The sequence below is a fragment of the Centroberyx gerrardi genome, chromosome 22 (assembly GCF_048128805.1).
Source record: "Centroberyx gerrardi isolate f3 chromosome 22, fCenGer3.hap1.cur.20231027, whole genome shotgun sequence".
NCBI lineage: Eukaryota > Metazoa > Chordata > Actinopteri > Beryciformes > Berycidae > Centroberyx > Centroberyx gerrardi.
In genome coordinates, this window is record NC_136018.1 from 14,912,133 (window position 1) to 14,935,421 (window position 23,289).

Consider the following 23,289-nt stretch of genomic DNA (forward strand, 5'->3'; position numbering starts at 1 on the left):
GTTTTCAGGTACTGCACATCTTTCCATGCCCGACTACAAAGCCCTACAGCCATGTTAGCGGGTCAGGTTGCGCCCGCAGCTCTCTGCGCCTGGCTATTGGACGGACTTGAAGCTGACACTCAGCAGCAGATGGCTGGCGGATAGATGAGTGGACACTGCTGGGTGGCTCCAGTTATCAGATATGGAAGGGAAGGGACGAAGGCTTTTGCTGGTTTCTGAATGGTTTGCTTGGGGTCAAAACGCACATCACATTTCAAAGATGCTCCGTGTAGCATTTTATCAGTAAATCATTGCCACATTCATTTTGAGACATTAATATAATACCACAAACCATAAATAAACAAGACCATCACTGAGAAGGTTGGCAGCCTCTACACTGGATTTTACATTGTGTTAAACTGGGTCGGATTTGGCGGGAAATCTACTGGATTGCTTTACGGCACAAAACAGGAAGAAGGCGCTGTTCTTCCTGTCACGGTGAGGTGTGGTGAGGACCCAAATGCAGGACAGTGAGGCAGGTAGTGATCAAACCCCAAGACTGGGAGTTTAATATAACGGGTGCAGGAAACAACAGGTAAACAAAGACGGGAGCACTTAACAGACACATGACAGAAAATAATGAACCGACAAAGACTGACTGGGGAACAAGACTAATATACACATGGGGAGGTGATCACAAATCAGACACAGCTGGGGCAGACAGGTACACATAGAACTAAAAGAACCAGACAGGGAAACAAGACACAAAGAAATACAAAACCTAGACAATGAACAAAGGGACTGAAAGTCACAACCGTGACACTTCCAGAGCAAATGGAAAAGCAAAAGTAGCAACATCCTCTAAAATATCACAAAATGAACAACCTACCTATCTGGGTAATAAGTAGTATTGTGATTGGGAAGCTTTTCATTGATAATTCTGGGCAGATTTTATCAGTTTGGTTATTAATGCAGTGCAACATGTGCTTTTTTCACAACCTGCAATTCCTCTCTATCTCTTCCTACTGTAATAAGAGAACATCAACACACACACATGCAGCACAAATGCACACACCTTCTTACACACACACACACACACACACACACACACACACACACACACACACACACCGCCTTTTCTCCCCCCCTCTGTCTAATGAGGGTTCCCATTTCAGCCCCCTGAGTGAAGCTCTGCACTAAGTGGGACAGTTAGAGGACATTCTCTCTCGCTCTCTTCCTGTGCTCTTTTAGAGTGTAATATATGCGTGTGTGTGTGAGTGTGAGTGTGCATGCATACATACTGTACATGTGTGTGTGTCCTTTGCAGCATGCTCACATCTAGCTGCTAAATGTGCTTTTAAACTCTCCATCCAGAAGAGCCTCGGGGTGCAAACATCGATGTTATGTTGAAAGTGCATATGTGTGTGTGTGTGTGTGTGTGCGTGTGTGTGCATGTGTGAAACCAGTGAGTCAGTCCTTTGAGGTGCTGAGAACAAACATAGCAGAATGGGCATTGTGGATGGATAACTCTGGAAAGATGAATAGATTGGATGGATGGATGGATCGATCAATCAATCAATCAATCAATTAATCAACAAAATAGTTGGGGGCATCCTAGTGGCTGCAACGTTGTTGGTTCGAATTCGGCAAAAACTGCCACAAGAAAATGTCACCAGATGGATTCATAGCTTAGCACTGTTCCTAACAGGTAATGTCTGAGTTCTGGTTCCGTGTTTTGGGCTGCAGGGGGTTGTGGGTACTCTTAGGCTGCAGAGCCTCTCTGTGTAGGTTGCATGCACCCCAAATATTTCTGTCTTGCATTTAACACACAAATATAAGCATTGCCATTGGCTGTCTATTAAAGAAAGCAAAGTTATACAAGCCCCTGATGTTCTGACCATGCTGTCTACAAGACAAACAGTGTGTATGGTGTGTAAATATAAAACAAGTGGGTACATGAGGCATGCAGAAGAACAGAGGTTGTTTAGGGACAGACCCTGGGGCTGAGACGTGCAAACACACACACACACACACACACACACCTCGACTCCAGGGGTCCTGGCAGTCAAGCTGTCTCAGGACTGGGGGTCTCCCGGCTCAGGATTAAACTAAGCTGTAGTGTGTGTGTGTGTGAGTGCACATGTGTGTATATGTGTGTGTGTGTGTGTGTGTGTGTGTGTGTGTGTGTACAGTATTAAGCTCCCTAGGATTACTAGGTGCTCTTTTGTTCCTATATTAATCAACAGGGAGTGGTACTAACTGTTATTAAGCAGTCTAAGCGCAGACTCCCCGTCACTTTTACATTAAATGTTACTCCAGAGACTGTGAACAAATGTTCTCTGTGAGGATTTTCAAACTTTTTCCTCTTGGAACCTGGATTTTCCAGAAACATAATCATCCAAACAGATTTTTCACCCTAGTGTGTAGGCTAAGCAAAAAAAACAAACAAAAAAAACTGTCACCCAGTTGTCAAAGCTGCTAATGCACTAGCCTGCTATATTTTATTCAGCAAATTTCCCTGAAATATTTTGGGTACCAATTTTTATTTTCCCCCACAATAAACACTTGTTGCAAGTGCATGCTACACATGCATTATGCAGCGAAGATGCGTGGGTAACATTTTAAAACATTTGACGGAAAATGGCACTATTGATAACACAAGTGAGCTATAAGTATAAAGACTGAATACTCAAAGTGTTGATGTATCATGGCCTTTATGCCACAAGGCCAGGTTCAAACACAATCTGCGGACCCCTTCGTCATTTGCATTCCTATACACAAAACCATGTTTTTATGTTAAAGGTGGCAGTACACTTTAGAGGCAAGAGAATCATCTCACAGAATTCAAATGTTTTCCTCAATTTTTCAGTCAAAAATGTCGGAGAAAATGAAAGAAATATCTGCAGACAACGTTTGGGTCGGCTCATGGCCTTGAGGGAAGCTTATACTCAGACATCAAAGGGAAACAGATGCATGGAGAGATTTTATACCATAAACACAGATACAAACAGCCTGCATGTGTGCTGCTTATATGACAACATACGTATGCGTGTATACTGTATGTGCACTGTTTGTGTGTGTGTGTGCTGTATGTGTGTATATGGGTGTACATGTACCGTATATGCGTATTGGATGTGTGTATGTTGAGTGTATGTTCTCCCTCCTTGTCCTCAGTGTTGTACCAGCATGGCGTGTGGTAACCATCTGAATGATTCAGAGCCTTAGGAGAGCTTTAGGCAGCCTTGTCGCTGGAAGAGGCTTGTCAATGTTTAATGTGTGGTAACATGCACAAGCAGGCTACAGAGAGACCTCCCCATCTACTCATACTGACAGAAAGAGCAGTGACGTAGTGTTAAAGGTGGGTTAACTATCAGTACGGTTTACTGTTGGACAATTATACAACGGTTATAGTTTCAGCCAAGCAACCTGATAATCAGCTCTTTTGATAACAAGGAGCTAGTTAGTGATCTTTCTTGTTTTCTCCTGTGCTTTAGTCTTATGTATGTATACCACTTTTCAGACAGTAAACACGCGTCATATAGAAGTCATAATACCCTTAAGCACATTCTTTACTGTGATTATACCGGAGGTACTTTGGTGCTTCGTCTTGTGCCTATTGCATCACCTTCTTGCCAATAACCCCAGTAAAGAACTCTCTAAACTACAGTATGAACTTTGGTTTGCAATCACAATAAATGAATGGATTTAGATCATGCTATATCACCTTAAAAAGGTCAGTAATCTCTATTTTATGAATGAAAAGTTGGGAAAACAGAGTTTGTGTGGGTTTGCCCTCCAGAGAATGAGAATGAGAATGAGAATGAGAGAGAGGAAAGATCGAATTGAAGGGTGAAAACACATTTTCTGTTCAGTAAAATATATTTTTTTATTTCTTATACCATACATGTGTGTGTGCTCTCTGTGCCAATCCAATCAGCTATTGAACAACCACTGTTTCTATTCAAGGAGAGCTTTTTTTAAGAGAGAGGGGGCTTTGGAGAAAGCTGACACGGGGTACAGAAGCCACGGTGCCATCCTGCCTCTATTGCCAGTTGTGCTTGGTAAACAATCATGCGTGTGTGTTTGCATGCCCATAAATATAGACATTGGTTTGTCTGAGGCCAATGGTCAGCTTGTGTGAATGCTGTGCGCATGTGTGTGTGTTTGTGCACAAAAACTCCATCTACTTCTGTGTGAGGACAGTGAAGAGAGTGGTGTTGAAGGAGAAACTAGTTCACTGCAGATGCTGCTAGCACAAATTCTATAAAGAATTTAGAAGCACACAGGATAGATAAAACTCAGCAGGATGAACAGTGTCTGATGTTGTGAATTTATGCTTTGTTGCCTACTGTAATGTGTCTCTGAGCACCATGAAAAGCACTGTACAAATACATCATTATTATTATCGTGAATTATTATCAATTCAACACACACCAGACAATTCAGACACACACACACACACACACACACACATTCACTCTGTATGTCCTGACATCCTCGAGGCTTTACATCTTGCCTATCTGCAGCAATCAGATTGAGGAAGATGCTCGCTTGTAATTCCAATCCAGCGAAGATCAAATCCTGCCCAAGCCCTGATATGAAGTCGAAGTAACAACCTCAGTCTGGTATTAATAGAGAATTTTTAGGGTCCTGACATACAAAACTTACCAAAACACACAGTCTAGCCTAAAATGAATTTGAACTTCTGGCCTCAATTCACATGCCACATCCCCAGGGCTTCCTCAGCCAAGCTAACCCAGTTAAATAAGAGTGTAGAAATGTCCTGCTCAGAGGATTGACTAAAAGAAATGTCTGGATTTTAGCTAACTGACCACCTATCAGTGCATTACAAAAAGAACAGATATCACAAAAATACTTTAAAATATCATGCAACTATAGTGTAGGTAAACACACATTCCATATATTTGCATGGCTGTATTGTACGAATAATTAACAGCTGTTTGAAAGGACTTATGGGATTTTAGACATGATGGTCTCATAACCCTTTGAGTTGCAGTAGCATTGCTAACAAATGGTAACAGGAGGCTGGTAGTGATTTGTCTGAAACTCTATTTTTTACATCCTACTAGTGAGCTTGAATAATAATCAATAGGATAAACTTCTAAACATCCTCCAACTTCTTTTTAAGGTGTATTCTACTTACAGCACTTGCAATGGTGCAGGTTCAAAACCAACTTTCTTACCCTCCATTTGGCTTCCACCTTTGCTGTCCCTCACAACTGTATTCTATCTAAATAAAGCAGAAATGTAATCAAAATGTACTTTTTTTTTATGGGATTTGACTTAAAGGTTCAGATCAACAAAAATACAATCCAATGACTTCACTGAATTGCACTGCCTCAGGTGGTTTAATGAAAACAAAAAATGGACTGTAAAGTTCCTGTTCCAATATTTAAAATTGCCTTTTTTTTTTTTTTTTCTTAACTCTAGATGCCTAATATAGGCTGTGGAACATGACCAAAAGGACCAAAGTCCATAAAGTTCTGTTCAACCATCTCAAGCAATACAGTCTTATGCCATCACTGGGTTGCATTTCCTTGATCTTCAGAACTCCTCCCTCCGAATAACACTCATTTGTTTGTAAAATTTCTGTAGAGGAAGTCAACTTCGGTGAAAATCCCCTTTAAAACTGTGCAGTTCCAACAGAAATATTTGCATGTGGTAGTAGTTACACAAGCAGTCCATTGACTATCATTGGCATCTGTGACCTTTAACCTTGTCTGATCCCAGCGTACCGTGACAGCGACCCTCGAAAGGGTTCAGCTGCCATTCATGTAGGCCATCGATACAGCAGACACAGACAACCACTAGGATTACGGGATCAATGTGCGTTGGTGAATCAGATTATCTGATCAAAGTGAGATAGAAAATAGGATTAAATGATCAATGAGGGTGACAGTTGACAGTTGAAAAAATCAACTGCATTAATTTGGATGCTTTTTGCCACCGAACTTTGGTTTAGTCCAATTTTCTGTTAGATTATTTCCAATAATCTAGATTTTGATGTTTTTCATGTTCAGTCAGTCACAGTGCAGCAAAACCAGCTGCAGGTCACCAGTAACATTCAGATTAGGCTGGATTTGGGCCCTCAAAGGAGATGAAATATCACTGCTGCCAAAATACCTGATTTCCTGAGGGATTTCACATCGTCTAAAAATTAGGTTACGTTAGTCTGGTTACAGTGTCACAGAATTTAGAGCAAAAATTAGGACTGTACAGTGTTTAATTTTATCCATTACCCACACACTGATTTTTGATCCGATTTTTCAAGCACATACATGCATGTGCGCGCACACACACACACACACACACACACACACACACACACTCACACAAAGAATATTAAGGTAACACCGAACAACCCAAAAGACTCACCAGACTTTTTTGGATCCATTTATTCTCTTATTCTGTTCATTAATTCTCTATAGTGCTTTTCAACATTCATAAAAAAACAAGCTTTTTTTTTGCCTAAGTGCAGTAAATGCCATAATAATGCGGCTTTCCATAGAGATGTAGACTACACAGACATACACCTTCATCCACTCGGTCCACTCAGGGCCATGGTGTAATCGGCACGTAATCACATACAGAACCAACGGCTCCCCCTTGACACACGCACACACACACACACACACACTCATTCACGCACTTACACACACATCCTTTCAGTAAGCCCTCCCACTCAGTCTCGCCTGTCCCCCAGTATCCCACAATCCCCCTGGTTGGTCTCAGCATGTCATGCGCGCCACGCCGAACTCCAGACTGACGACGGCCGGCTCGGCTTTGGCCAGCTCGCTGTTGTATGTCCCTTCCAGCTCGCCGTAGCTCTGCTTCCTGCTTTCGGTGGCGCTGCTGCCCTCTACTGTCCGCTCCGTGTCGGTGCTCTCGGTGGCCTCCTCTCCCACCTCCTCCTCCTCGTCTTCCTCCTCCCGCCGCTGCGCCTCCTTGCGGCTGATGGGCGCGCCCAGGATGAGGGAGTCGGGACGCGGCGGGAGGGTGTTGGGGTTGGACAGGGAGCGCTGGTCCCTGGTGGGAGGAGGTGCGGGGGGGTCAGAGGTCGTCACGGGAGTCACGCCGAGCTGGTGGAGCCTCTGGAGAGAGGGGAGGGAGAAGGAGGAGGAGACACAGAGAGAGAAAAAAAGACAAGAGGGGTTATTCATGAAATCCCTGGCAGGATTAGCATCACCGTCATGGTATAGTGTTTTCTTATTCATAATACTGGGTCAGTTTTACCGTTTGTGTTTTTGCGTCACTTTTTTATTATTACAGACAGCATATTTTGAAATAAATATTATATATGATAGTAAGTTAAAATAGTAAAAAATGTTACATGGTGTCATCATTGTCTTTGGAAGGATATGATAGAGTTGAATATATTTGGCATACACACTGAATTTCCACTGAATTTTGGTGTTCTCTGCTGGTATATCTAGTATACGCTCCACTGAACTTGCACACAGGCATGGATCATCAAGGTGGCTGTTTAACTCACAAGGTAACGGCATTTCAATGGTGTCTTGCTTCTGTAATTTGACATATTTCTGGTTGAATCTGGATGATGGGGCAGGACATAATGTGTGGAGGAACTATTCAAAAGTGTTAAGAAGTTTAAAAAAAAAATGCTTTGCAGTCCCAGTGAAGATGTGCTGTTTCCCCCAGGAAGTAAAAGTAATGGGATCTTGCAAATTTTTTTGGGCATGGAGAGTTAACAAGGCAAAAAAGTCATTTTGTAATTTCATTGTGACTTAAAATATGTATGTGGTATGTTTGATACTGCCTACAACTACTTAGCAGGTCTGTATAGTAGGAAAGTATTCCATAAGTCTCACTGAATGCACAAAACAATCATCACAGAAATCATCTTTCACCTCCATTCACCTGGTTTGGCATGGAGAGAGCAGGCGTTCCTATTGTGTTGTTGTGCAATCTGTGTGTGTGTGTGTGTGTGTGTGTGTGTGTGTGTGTGTGCTCACATTCTCTAGCGCTTGAAGTGTGTTCTCTGTCTTGCGGCTGTTCTCTCTCAGAGTCAGTATGGTCTTCAGGATAGACTGACGTGGGTGCATGGACCGATCAAACTGGTGGTACATGTTCCTCCAGAACCTTGGAGACACACACACACACACACACACACACACACACACACACACACACACACACAGAAAGACATGCAAACAGATAAAGTCAAAGAGAAAGTCACAGTCAAACCAGCCGACAGGCAGGTCAACCTTCAATATTTAAGCCAGCTAGGTGTATGCATGCTTCTGTTCATTCAAGGACAGATACACCTGCAATCTCAAGCATGTGCCTGTAACTGCCCTTAACACTGTGATTTTAAACTGCTGATTGAAATTCAAATTTAGACAGGATTCAAATACCACAGAGGTTCAACATAGCTTCAAGACATGTGAGCATACCAAAAAAAGCATTGTTTTTTTGTTGGTTTTTTTAAATGGGACCCTTTTTTTGCAATCTGTAAGCCTCTAACAGCACAGGCAGCTGATGAAGCATGACTCAGTACTGACTTGAAATGGTAGGGCAGGGTGGAGGGCTCCAGCACAGGGTGTGCCTCAGCGTAGGCGGGGCTGTAGGCCGGGTTCATGTAGTTCTGTTGTTCGCTCAACAGGAACGCCCACAGTGAGTGAGTCCGCTCCCTCAGCCTGGGACACAAAGCAACAGCAGTTAGAGAGACATACAACACATAGAACAAGGCGATAGTAAACATGTCACCCCCCCCCCCCCCCCCCCATCCCACGAATGATGCAGCCCCCCTCTGGGCCAATAAGGAACAAATATGTCACCTATGTGCTGGAACGCAGTGGTGAGATGCATCATATCCTCACAAAAAGAGGGCGAGAAAGACTGTATGTGTGTGTGTTGTTTATGGATAGTGGTTTATGTATGTTTATGTGCACACATATGGTCAGTGTGTGTGTGTTGGTGTGGATCTATTTGGACATTCCTTAAAGAAGCATAGAAGCAGTTTTTTTCTTCTTATCATCGTTTCCTCTTAGCTTGTTTAAACACACCTACATTTAATCTAAAACACCATTAAGATTATTCAGTTTGCTTGTCTGTGGAACTTTTACAAGCATTTCTGGGAAATCTCCAAATTCAGTTTCATGGAGCACATTCTGTTTCCTTGAGATGCCTTCATGGGATGACTTCATGCCAAGGCAATAGCTGGATCTAAAATTGTTGTTGTTAAGATGACAATCGTAGGATTTCATGAGCCTGGGTGCTAAGGTAAAACTAAACATAGGACGGGGCTGAAAAAGAATCCTGGTCAACAAGTTTTTGTGTAGATTATTGGGTGCCCAACCCAATGAGTCAGTCCTTTGTGCATTGTATCCATTGAATGCAGATTGGACAGAGTGGCTGCATAACTGTGTATGGATGCATGGTGTGTTCATCAGACCACGGTCAATTACTATTATGTAAATAATTCTTAATGCTTGTTTTAACTGGGTTGGCATATTATAAGGGTGTTCCCCACATAGGACAATGAGTACTAGAAGTTTAAACAATCCCAAGCAATATTTGAAAATCAAGTTAGTATACTTTTCTGTGATTCACAACATACCTGACACTATATGGATTGTCCTGAGGCAGGAAATCCCACCCATCTGGTACTCACCAACAACTATTTGACCCAGGTCTGGTGTGTGTGTGTGTGTGTGTGTGTGTGTGTGTGTGTGTTGGACTCACTGCAGCTCTTCTCTCTGTCGCTGGTTGTTGCCGAGGAAGTTGCCGTACTGACAGGAGTGGACGTGTTCATGGATCTGCAGCAGGAACCACTCACTGAACTCAAACGCCTGAGGAGAGAGAGGGGGCACACACACACACACATACACACACACCATCATCAAATAAATAATACAGCAAAAAATATCACACAGCAAATAAGGCACGGAAACATAAAAAGAATGCATGATTCCCATGTAGCTCACACACACACACACACACACACACACACACCTGTGGGAACTGCTCGCTGAGCTGCCAGACACACTCCAGGAACTGAGTGAAGACAGGAGACACCTCCTTAGGATCCCCGTCCAACTGGTCACATCTAGCAGAGGGCAAAGGAATTGGCATAAATGTTAAGCACATAATCTAAGTCCATCTTCTGACCTTTGCTTGGAAAAGAAAAAGTGGGGATTCACTGAATTTGGATATGATAATTATAGAGCATTTTGGAATGAAACCCCTCAAATATACATCATCAGTCACACAATAATTGTAGATTAAACATTGTGATAATATACTACACCATATACACACCATTTATGACTCGGGCAAATATAGAACTATTAGTGCAATTATAACAGTCTGCTTGAGTCTGCTAAAATCAAACAAAATCTGAATTGTAAATTACTTTTTTCCAACAAAGAATCTACAGTGCCGCAATGCACTTCCTGCTGTGCAGCGAGCTGGAACTTAACACATGCTCCATCTTGAGGCTAAAATGATCCAGTTGAAACCTCACCTGTCGGCAAACTTGTGGCCAAAGGAGATCCAGTCTTTCTCTATCAGCACCTGGAATAGAGAGATATCAAATGATACAGTGAGGAAAGAGCAAGAGACACCAAAGACTAGCAAAAGAACAAGTTATGAGTTCATATTAGCTCTTCAGTCACACTTTTAGCCAGTATGTGTGTGTATGTGTGTGTGTGTGGCTGGTACCATGAAGCCTTTGATAGTGCGGTAGTAGGGGTCCATGAGCAGCGCCCCCAGGGAGCAGACTTGAGCCGTTCTGTCCCATCCGTCCGAACAGTGCACCAACACGCTGGCTCCTTCCACTGTCACCGCCTGGGGTTGGGTTGGGGGGGGGGGAAGTAGAGAGTTATGGGTAGAGACAGGAGTACGGGGAGAGCGGATCAGGATGAGAAGAGAAGCGTGAGATATTATCACAGCGTGGTGTTCATTACAGTCGAGTGAGTGAATCAGCGATATAACCAACACACTGAGCGCTGTTCTGCTGTCACTATCTACGGGTGGCTGGGGGAGGGGGATGATGGGTTGCGGGATGAAATTTAGGTTTATGGTGGAGAGTTGAGATTCAAAGAAGGAAGAGGGTAGATACTGGAGTCAAAAACAAATTGCGAGGAAGTTAAATCTGAAGTCTTTTTGCATTCATTACTATCATGGTTATTATTATAGTTGGAGAAAGGAAGAGAAAAAGGGAAAGATGACAGGAAACTATCCAGGATACAATCTGCTATACAGTAATTTATAGGCAAATGAGGAGGACTTGCAGCCATAGAGCGCACTTGCATGAATGCAGTTTTCCAGCTAACAGTTCATACCCAAATTAAGGTCTGATAAGCTGTGTATTTGGGGGTTCCCCAAGCGCCGGCTGCCGGCTATTTAGCCGTCTACCCACCTCTGTCTGGCCGGCTACTTTTATAACTGAGTGTTACTAAGGCTACGTACACACTGCCAGAATTTGGTAGTGACAACCGAATTGAGTGAATGTGCATATGTATGGTACACACTGGAGCAGACCGGAGTAACATTACTGCGTATGTACTTTGTATGTACGGGAGTCACTCCACTCCTACGATCTCGCGATGGCTGTAAATAATCTCTGTAACCATAGTAACATTTACTTCAGATCAATATGGCGGCTACCATTGCCTGTATTTTAGGTTTACTTGACACCAGTAACCAGAGGCGTCAATTTATCCATAAGGTCTTAATAAACCACCACTGACAGCGGCGTCACGTTCTCTTTTTTCACCGCATGGACTTCGCCGCAGAACTGGTAGGAACAACCGCAATGTTGTGGAAACAGACTGGATAGAAAATTTGAGAATGTCTCACAACACTTACCTCCGTCTCTTTCAAATTAACGATGGTAATGTTACGTAATGTAACGAGTGTTTCACCTTACGTCACGTAACAAAAAGTTGTCCAGTCCGGTTCTGCTACACCCTACTCGGACTAACCGAAACTGCTCTCAAATTCAGTGTCAATACCTGATTTTTTCAGGTAGTGAGTTTGGTTGTAGAATGCGGTTGTCACTCTCCTTAATAACTGAACTGTGTGTGAACTTAAGCGCTCCAATGAGGAGTGACAACCCTATTTAGTTGCAGTGAGTATGTAGCCATTTCTGGAGTTGGGGGGGTCTAAAGAGGCTATTGACTGAACAACGTCATGTTAATCTGCGCGAGCCATTCTGATCCTTGATTTTGATGTTGCCACCCAAGTTTAACCAATCCTGACAAGTCCCACTTGCACTCCATTTTTCCAATGTTCAAAATAGAAATGGGAGAAATAAAGGGAGGAACAGGGAAAGATCATAGGGGCTTCTGTTTTAGGAGGGTTTGTTAAAGCCCCAGTATGCAGGTGTTATGACCATGGAAAATTGGGGCATTTCCTCATTATTTAAACTAATTTAAGCGTTAATTTCTCAGTTCTGTGAGTGCAGTAGTACTCAGGAGAGAGATCCAATATTGCTCTGAGAAGACTAAAATATGAACTTTGTTCTTATATTTATTACTATTTGTTATAATATTTTTGTTTTAGCCTACTTATTTCCTACAATTAAAAATTCAAATTCAAATTGTACTCAAGAAAATACATTAAACATTCCCAATTAATAAAGATTATCCGTTTATTTTTCAATTGAGCATTGAGCCTTTAATAAAAATGTTTATTCATGTTATTTTAATTGTCATGCTTTCATAAACATATTTAAGGTTTGGTAAAAAGTGGCATCACTGGAAAAATTTATCTTGCCGCCACAAACATCCCTTAGCCGGTTACTTTTCCCATCTGGCTGGCTACTCAAAAATTTGGGGAACCCCTTGTATATACAAGAATGGAAAGTCGAGGAGGCGGGCGGGGGTGAATCTATCTTACCTTGGTGAGAAAGATGGCTGCGTCTACAATGGCCTTGATATGTCGCAGCCAGCCACTGCTCTCCAGTCCCATCAGGTAGTCACTCATGGTGATAGACCGAGTCCCTATCACTGAGAGAGACGCAGAGAGAAAAATTACTTCAGAGTAACAGAGTAACCAAAAAAGTGCCCTTCATTCATTTGCAACATATACGCATATTATGGTGTAACAAATATGTAAACAATAGCTCTCTATCTATGCAAATGAATAAATGTATACACAACCAATACAGGTCACATATTAGGAGACCAAGATGAAGACAGCCTTGATATTAGCGACTCTGCAACAGATCTAAGAGTATTTTTCGGAATAATTCTTAGTGTTTGTTTTAACCTGCTGAGGGTACCAGATGGGTGGGGTTTACGGTATCAGGACAATTCAGAAAAATGCTACAGATGTTGCGAATACTTTGAGAAACAGACTGCTTCTGCAACTATTTACACTAAGTATGGCATTGTCTTACAATGGTTTAGGCAAATACCGGGCCATGTTATACACTAACAAGGCAAATGAAACACTAAGAATTACAGTACTCTTTCTGTAGAAACGTAACGCTGTGTTTATGTGCGTGTGTGTGTGTGTGCGTGTGTGTGTGTGTGTGTGCGCGTGCGTTTCACCTTCCAGCAATTTCTGCAGGCTACCCCTCATCACGTGGATGTTCTCGATGCCTACAAACTGGAAGCGGATGTTGGAGTAGTTGTCCTCGTTCTCATAGCCTTTACCTGCTGCCCGGTTGGCTAGTGCGTTCAGCTGCAGGACAGGATGAGGAGATAGACAAGCTCTTTGTTTAGCTGCTTTTTAAACTGTGTTCTTCATACATCAGGATATAAAGGATTTTTGGAACTTAATCAGTCAATGAAAGATATTAACAACTCCTGATCAAAACTGACAGACGTTAATGGGAGACAGGCTTTGCTTGGCTGTCACCGCAGGTACCTTGGGTCTGGTATCCATGACGTAGACGAATCGGCTGTTGTGATTGGCCTTGCTGATGGCCTGCAGCATGCTCTCGTCCTCCAGGCATCGTGCGCTGAACCCAGAGAGAGGCTGGCTGCACCGGCACACTGCCGCCTGCCAGGGATGTATGGCTAATTACTGGACCTCATTTTACTAGTAAATTAGGAATCAAAGTGTGTGTGTGTGTGTGTGTGTGTGTGTGTGTGCGTGCATATGTGCTACACGAGAGAGTGAGTTCCTATCTTTGTTCTTGTGACCCATTAAGATAAAACAGTGCCTATTTTTCATGATGCACGAGTATGGAGTATTCATAGATGATGATAGCTGATAATATCTTTTTAACGTACTTACAATGCTGTGAAATGAAAAAAAAATCATCATCATTGACTTCCATAGTACAGTTAGAGAAGAGAGTGTACAGTGAAAGTGCACTCTGTGTTTCCAATTATAGTGATTTAAGGGGAATAATTTGCTTTTTTTTTTTTACCTTTTACCATTTCACACCTGAAGAATGTGTCATTTACATTTACTACTACAGCTCACAACAAAGATCTGACCAAAGTCAATGAGAGAAATGTGTAAAAATACAGAAAATAAAACATGGGGCGAATACGTTTTTTTTTTTTTTACAGCCTCGTATAATGCCTCTCAGTTCACTTCAACTGCCACCTCGCACATACTTTACCTCACATACTCCTTTACAGAAGTACAAGGACGGTGAAATGCATAGAGTTAATTATGTACCTTCTTCTCTTGGTAGAAGTATGTGAGTACAGGGAAGCGCCCTTTGCTTCTGAACTTGGAGCTCCCCACGATGATAGGTTTACTGGCCGTGATGGGAACATACAGGTCCCGAGGATATGTCTCGCACACCTGGAAAACACACACACACACGCATGGACACACATAAACAATATTAGCAGACTTTCTTCTGGTTTGTGAGCATAAACTGTCAAAGCCTCAGAGTTCAAATCAATAGGTCTACATATGAAGGGTTTGTTCCAAAATACCAATTGTGAAAAATAGTGCTGAGTAGAAAATGCATTAGTCAAGATTTCAAAAACACAGATGATTCTATCATAAAAAAAACATAACTATTTTGTAAGTAAATGCCTTATGATTACTCATAACGTTAATAATACTAAGACAAAATTGTAGTTAAAGCTCATAATGTGTTTTTTTCAGAGTAGGTGACAATTTTCTCTAAAGGTGAATATCTCATTTTGGCATGAAACTCCTCTTGCCAATCATGCTGAAGAGTTGAAACCAACACAGTGAATCTCCAGTGCCCCCTCCTGGGCATGTGTGCATCAACTTTCATAATATGTGCTAATCTCCAATCAGTTTCTCAATCCTAGTAAGTTACTTCCTTAAAGGCCACCCCAGTCTCCAATGACTCTGTCTTCTCTGTCTGTCTCTCTGGGTGTCTTATTAGAACATAGGGATCCTTGGTTTTCACAGACTGGAAGGAAAGCCTGGTGATTTTGTACACAAAAATGGCTGAGGAATACTAGGTGGGGAAAATGCAACTACACAAGACTACACAAAACATAATCTTGTTTGTATCTGCCTACGCAGGTAGCTGTAAAGACCATGAGATAGTAGCAGAGATTTACGATATGTATCCTGTTGAGCAATTCTTTGTCTTCTACTGTAACAGACATAAGCCTACAGGGAGTGGCTACAGTTTGTCTGCAGCCATTTCATTATGTCTACGCTGTCAATTCCAGGAGCTGTTGTCACCGCAACGAGAGGTAAATTCTGGTCAGGGGCCAGACACTTTTCTAAAACCATGTTTACTGAGCAGTATCTACTCAATAAACAGATGTAAAATTCCACTCTCATAACATTTAACTTTAACACTGACACTAACACAGACACTGACACAGGGAAAATCTATAGCGTCTCAATTAGGAGGGGTAATTATGCTGATAAAACAGGTGTATTTTTACATAAAGGTCTTGCAAAGTGCAGATTTAACTATGAATCTTCACACCTTAGCTGTGAATTTTCACATAACGCAATGCACCATGGGACTGTACAGAATCTGTCATTATCAGCATACAAAAGTAGCATTCCAGACTGTAGAATTGTAGAACATGTAGTAGAGAAGCAGCAGAAATTACCAAAAGATGAGGAATTCCCTGCTTTCTGCTTTAACAGACATTAGCCCCAAGGAACAACTATGTCTGGGGCCGATTATCCCAATTCCAGGAGCATCAAGAAGATTTCTAGTTCACTATAAAGCTAGCAGTGCTGGGACCCCTTTTCTAATCTGACCCTCCTACCTTGTATTCTCTGTTGACGTCGGTGAGCTGCCATTGGTCACAGGGGACGCCCATCCTCTCAAACTCCGCCCCCAGGTCGATGAACTGCCATCCTTCCTCTCTCTGCTGGTCGTTCTGTTTGGGGTTGTAGGAGAACGCATAGAGCTCCTCATAGGATACTGGAGGGAGGGGAGGAAAGCCAGAGAGAGAGAAATTAATTTGAGATTAACCACTTATGGGCTACTTAGCTTTGTCTAAAACACAAACAAATATCGAAACAATAGCGATACAGTGTATAGGTACAGTATGTAAATGAACATGAGAGAGAGGAGGAGGATAGGAGGGAGGCAAGAAAGTGACGAATGGATGGATGATATACAATAAGATTCTTGGATGGATGGATGGATGGATGGATGGATGGATAGATGAAAAGATAGAAGGATGGATAGATGGATGGGTGGATAAATAATCAAAAGTGTGTGGAAATTCATAAGTGTAGATTGGAGTGACAACAGTAGGCTAATTAGACAATTTCCAACTACCTTGGAAACAGACACAAACACAGACAGACACAGACATAGACATAAACAAACCACCCACCAGGTCGTAGAAGGCGCAGCAGCGAGCTGTATATGTCGTGGCAGTCTCTCTCTCTTTGTACCACGAAGTGAACCACCCTGAAGTTACGGCACTGGAGGACCAGGGGACAGCCGGTGGTGGTCAGGGACAGCTTCTCCACGGAGGCTATGTGGTGGTGCAAGATCTACAGAGAGAGAGAGAGAGAGAGAGAGAGAGAGAGAGAGAGAGAGAGAGAGAGGAGAGGTTTTGCACTCTTGAATAAGCTTAGGACTGAAGAGAGTTCCAGAAAAGACTCGCAGTCTGCTCCACATCACCATGCAATCATGAAACGGTTTATGATCTTGAAAGAACAGAGGGCAAGAAGGACAATGCAGCACATTAACATATTCAATGAGTGCCGTTTGAATTCCACAGGGATTCCAACCATGGGAAATCATAAAGATGCGCATTCATCAGCATTGGTAATGACCGGTAAAACACCCTGACACACACACACACACACACAAAATGCTGATCTCACCAGCTGTTGAGTCAGACAGTATCTCAACCGCTGTTTAATATTTTATGAGACACAAGAACATTCTGACAAACACTCTCTCTGACCAGCAGACTGATTTCTAAATTGACTGCTGCACACACACACACTCACTCAAACACACTATAGAGCCTGCACAGGAGACTATGTCATGCACGCTACGCCAAAATAGGTCCAAACAAAAAGAGAAAAGGAAAAAGTTCCCTTTGCTCAGCACATACAGCAGGAAGGAGGGTGGGGAGGAAGTCCTGGCCTGAGTTTTGCTGTCCATTGCATTTTGAGACAAACCAGCCTATTCCACACTATCAAACACCAGCCACTCTAACTGCCACACTAGGCTGGCCTAGTGTTACTCGATCACAGCACTCACACACTGGAGTGATGTATATACACAGATATATATGATATAGTGACATATATACACAGCTCATCAAGTGTCAGCCGGCTTGACACTTGATTTATCAACTGCCAACATAAATTCCCAATGTTAATCTCCTGTCTCAGATGATTGCTCTATTCCCATGAATGCATTTATTTTCAAAAGTGTCTCCTTTGCATCAGTGTTTGACAACAACTCGACGCTGTCACTGTGTTGCCATGGCAGCATCAAACCGGGGGACACCCAGCCAATTAGGGTGCCCTACCGACTGTTGCCGCCGGACATAGCTATAACCCAGTTCCCACGGTGGTGGAACAGTAATCCTCTTTCAGGTGGAGAAAGACAAAACGCACACAAACACTCACATGCACACACACAACCCCACATAAACAGACACCTTGCTTTAGTCAGGCTGTTGAATATCTGCCCTGCTGCCTCTAAGCGTGCACAAGCTCACTTATTGTCTTGCTCTTTTTGCATAACAAACCACAAACGCATATAAACACACTCCACCAAGTAACACATTACTCTGTGGTAGTCACACCCATGTCTGCTTTGCATGGCTGTGGCTAGGCACCAGAAGCGTAATGTTGAGACCCAACTTTCTGTCCAAAGGTCACTGGTAGCATTCATTTACAATCTGGACACTTGTCATCCACTTTAGGTGCTTGGTGCTTGACTCAACTGTCTTCATTTGAAATCTCTTGGTTATATTGTGTTAATCAAGAGCGGATTTCAATGTTTTCAGACAGAAGCCCAAATGAGAATGTTATTCTTTCCAAAGGAACCAGGCTCATGGAAACCATACTAGTGCTTATGCCATGTAAACTTGTAAAGACCCTGCAGAAAGAGGCCCATCACCCATAGGTTAGGACACACTGGTTAGACCCAATCCTTGTCTTTTGCAGTTAGCTCTGGTGTGATGTGACCGAATCTACTGTAGGCCTATTCTCTGTATTACTTTTTTTATATGTGTCCCAGTTTTTTTCAGATCAGGTCAGAAGCTATAGCTGGGTCAAACAAAGATAAAAATGGCTGCCCGTAATGAATCAGAAAAATTCAGACAGTTTCTGACAGTAAAATTATGATTTTGTGTGAAGTCTCTGGCAACATTACACTGCCAAAGTCCTTGTAATGTCAGATTCCCTGAATAGAATATTGTAGACTAATAAATGTAACCAAGTGAAATTTCTGGGGCATATGAAGTGGAAGCCACTGTGCAATTCCTCCCATGCTGTATCTACACTGCATTAGTGCTACAGAATATTCCACAAAATCCTCTTGACAGTGCAGCGATGATGAATTTACTGTGGTTACATCAGTAGAAAACTACTTACTGAAAAAAGTCTGATTCTCAATTTTGCTAATTTGCTGGCAGAAAATTGTGAATAAATTCACAGTGATTCTGAATGTTTTTGCGCTCTGGTAGAAACACCATCCTTTGTCCAAAGCAAGGATGCACTTGAGGCTGAAAGGAAGATCAGCCCTGACAGGGAGTGTGAATGACACCTGTAACACTGGCAGAGAGCATCAGACACTAGAACTACTTACCCATATCTCCTGCGCTGCAGCTGTTGAGTTGTTAGAGCTGTTCTCCACGAAGATGAGGTGTGTGGCTGTGAGATACAGCGTGCCACTGGTGGACTTGTTGCTGAAACGATCCAAGAGACGCACCTGCTCCACCTGCAAACACACACAAACACACACACACACACACCAATATCAATCATTTTAATCAGCAATTAGCTAGAGTTTAGGTAACTACTAGTCACGGCATACAAAATGATAGGGGAAAAACAGTTTAGATGAAACAACACAGACACGGCCACTATTTATTTTTTGTGATACGTTATTGATTCCCCTGCTGCTCTAATATTTAACAGGAGGTCACTCACAAAGGCCAAGCAGGTGCATTATTTGCCACAACTGTAGCTAGGCTATAGTTCAATTATCTTAAGAGTATAAAGCTTAAAAGTTAAAATACAGGTTGTGGTGAATTGTATGCCATTTAGTGGACACTTTTTGTTGGACTGTTTTGAATCCAAATACAGTTATCAACAACCCATCCCGTTTACAAAAAGTGTTCTTTGACTGTCAAAGGTGCAACCCCAGTTTATGACATCAGTTACTCTTACCCTTCTGTTAGAAATACTCTTCTTCAGCTAATTCAAACGGACACATTTTAATTGGTTCAGCTGGTAGGTGGTTGTCATGCTGCCAGGTACACGACTTGTGGGTTTAAGGTTGTGTTTACATTCACCCTGATAGGGAGAAAGCTAGAATCTAATCCTCGCTAACGGGAATGACATCTGTGACACAAGCTTGTGGCACTTGGCCCTGGCTCCAATAGGCACACCACCTGTTTCGAGCCACCTGGGCCACACTATCAACTGCCAATTCTATGGAAATGAACGTGTGCACATATGAACAGTCACAAACACACACTCTGATACACACACACACACACCTTCTCTGTTAAGCATCAGGCAGACCTGGGCAAAAATATATTTGACTATTATGAAAATTTGAAAATATTTGAACTCTACGTTTCCTGACATCTCAACAGTTTCATGATGTTGACACATTACTTGCCAGATATAAGTCAAGCACAATGCATGTTTTCTTTATTCTCAAGTATTCCAAATGTATTTAACTACTAGGTTACACACACACACGCACACACACACTAAGTAGAACATTTACTCAAGTTACAAATTTTACACAGGGAGAAGGTTCTGGTCCACTGGTTGTAGCCTAATAAACAAGTTTTATAACCTATAGTGTTCATGTCTTACATATAGACTTTTGCAGAAGATGAGAACTCTGCTCTAGGACAAAGGTCCTTCATATATTTATGCAAATGTGTATAACACTGCCTGTCTCAGGCCTATTTTATGTGGGTCCCCACATGACAAGCATGCAAATAATAAGACCAGGCCCGGGATATGACTAGAATTCACATTTTTGGCTTAAACGGTTTAAGATTCCTGAGTGTATTATGTAGCTAAAGTTTAGAGTGTCCGTGGTCCATTGGCTTCTTAGTGGTGTGGTCAAGGCCCTTATGCAAAAGTAGACTATGACTTAAGTTGGCCTGCCTACCTCTACTGTATCTCTACTGTGGCCGGCGAGTATGCCTTCTGCAACCATTACCCAATAATAATGATAATGTGATTCTTTATTGATCCCCATAGAGAAACTGTCTTTTCTTGTCTTGTCCACCCTGCTGCCACAACAGTCAGTTTAGATGCCTAGTTCCAGTATATCAAACACAATACCACTTCTAAGACAATACTTTCTGATACCTTTGAGTGAATCAATGAATCAATGAATGATTGAAAGAAAAATTGATTTTTCTTACTGATGGAATAACATATTAAAAGTGCTTGTTGCGTTGCATGCTTACTCCCCTTTTCACTACCCATCTTTGTGTCTAATGCCCACCAACACAAATCACCTAAGAAACTGGCGAACTGTGCGAAATACTAGTGAACATTGCTTTGTGTGCCTACTCTGTAAGCTTGATGCATTTGAATATGTTTACATCCTACGCTGCTGCATCCCTCTCAGCTCCCTTCCCAGCACTAAAATCAATGAAAATAATATGAGTGCCACTCTCCTTACTGAAAAAACTGTCAATATGCTGAACGACACTAGTAACCTGCGCTCTACTTGGCCAAAAGGCTACGTGGCAGCTACAGCCGCTAACCGTCCCAAATCCGTGATTCATCATCACAGTGGCGGTTCTCTCGTTGTGTCACCTCTTCACTCTCCTGTGTTTCCGTTTCCTTGCCGTTCTCCGATATGATGAAATGATTCAGCCTATCTCTGTCTCCCAGCAACCAGCAGGACTCAGCTCTGTCAAGGACTGGCCCAGCACATAGGCTAGAGGAAGTGAGTGGTGTGTGTGTGTGTGTGTGTGTGTGAGACAGGAAGAGAGAGAGAGAGAGAGAGAGCCTTCTCAGAAGAAAGTTGATGATGTGACTGTTCAATTTTTCCTTGTAATCTAATGATGTGATCTAAGCTATGCATCACAGGACCTTGAATATGGCATTTACCAGGCCGCTCTAACAACTGTATGTGAGTGAATGGGCAAGCATTGAATGAAACAGCATTTAAGACTCAAAGGCAACATTTAACTGTATTGAAAACCTTCCAAGGCCTTAAATATAGGTAATTTGATTTAAAACATAAAGACTTTTCAAGGACCTGTAGATTCCCTGTCACTGTTCCATTCAGGATAGAGATAATTGTCTTCCTCTGCAGCACAACCAGGAAAACGAGCAGGAAGACGTGTCCTCCAGTGGTACACTGGAACGTCTCTGACCACACCCAGTCAGCATGCAACCCCACCCACCTGATCCCTTAAACAAACACATGATATCCTACTTCTGCAGGCAGTAATGTTACCTGAGGATTGTGTGCAGATCACTGTATTACTATTCTGGAGTCTGGGGAATTTGGGCCACACTGCTTCTTGACATTTCAAGGAAGGCTCCCCTTTCAGAACACACACTCACTTGAAAGGGTTAGCTGTACAGCATGTCCCCACTTGCTAGCTGAAGAAGCCTATGTGGAACAATCTCCAGTATATTGTTAAATGCCAAGGGAGAGCCCTATACACCAAGTTTGTCTGATAGGCCCTACAGTATGCCATTATTGTCGAATGTAGCTTTTTTTCTCTCACGCAGGATGCATTGGCTGGCTTTCAGGGCACATGCAGTATCTGTGACAGTACAACCCAATCAATAACAGGGTGTGCAAGTCGTAGCACTACAAGAAAGAAGCCCAGTTATCTGCTGTGCTAGGAAAAACAAACAGGTCATGGATGCTCGTCACGTCTGACACTTTAAGCTGCTGGCGGCGGCGGCACCTGCTAGCCAGCTTGCTGCTAGACAAATCCACACGCATTGGTTTTGACCATTGATATTTGGCAAATGTTACCGAACTCTGGCTAGAGAACCCCCAGAAGACAAGGCCGAGCTGCTGTCCATTTCCCTGATCCAGTGCAGTTAGAAATGTGTCGTTACCTTTGGCGTTCGGATGTGCTCCATTTCTCCGAGTCGAGACAGCTGTCAGTGCCCGCAAAGCTTCAAAAGGCGCCTGCTGGATGTAATAACTGTAGCATTGATGATGAAATGGCTCAAACTACAACAGATAGTGCCTTTACTTTGACGGCGGCATATGATATGTGTTTATTGTCAATTTTTTACTCCTCCATCCGCGTAAAGCTGCTAAGAAAAGCGGTGTCACTTCCGGTGAATCGTTTTTCAAAATAAAAGCACGTGATTACGCTTGTAAACTTCTAGTGGTGGCAATGAATTAATCACTGTATTTGCACGATGAGATGAAATAAGATGCGATGAAACTTTAATCATAGCCGTGAGTTGTTGCAGCAGATAGCCTAATAAGAATATAGCAAAAGAGGGTCAGACGCAACCGACAATTTCAACACTACAACATGAGTAATGAATCGGAGAACGAAAAGCACTTAATAAAAAAATGAAACATAATGAACACTCATTTTCAAGAATTTGTTGTGGAGGTACTGATGCAGAGACTTGGCCACAGTTTAGAGATTCACTGACACATGGTACAATGACAACATAATCTTACACACAACATAGGCAGTTAGTTTATACGCTGTACATTCTATAAGTTCAATATATGTT

The 23,289-nt window shown here is 42.5% G+C and overlaps 1 protein-coding gene across 1 annotated transcript; it reads right to left on the reverse strand.

The window, feature by feature from the left end:
* Positions 1-6,386: 6,386 nt before the first annotated feature.
* Positions 6,387-22,828, reverse strand: mtmr6 (myotubularin related protein 6). The gene is made up of 15 exons (XM_071909943.2): positions 22,648-22,828; positions 19,172-19,303; positions 16,728-16,890; positions 16,149-16,306; positions 14,605-14,733; positions 13,840-13,974; positions 13,521-13,653; positions 12,865-12,974; positions 10,684-10,809; positions 10,487-10,536; positions 9,976-10,069; positions 9,706-9,812; positions 8,523-8,657; positions 7,974-8,100; positions 6,387-7,091 (listed from the first exon to the last, which is right to left on the reverse strand). The coding sequence occupies exons 1-15, from the start codon at positions 22,669-22,671 to the stop codon at positions 6,729-6,731; spliced, it is 1,986 nt and encodes a 661-aa protein (XP_071766044.1). The 5' UTR covers positions 22,672-22,828; the 3' UTR covers positions 6,387-6,728.
* Positions 22,829-23,289: the final 461 nt, after the last annotated feature.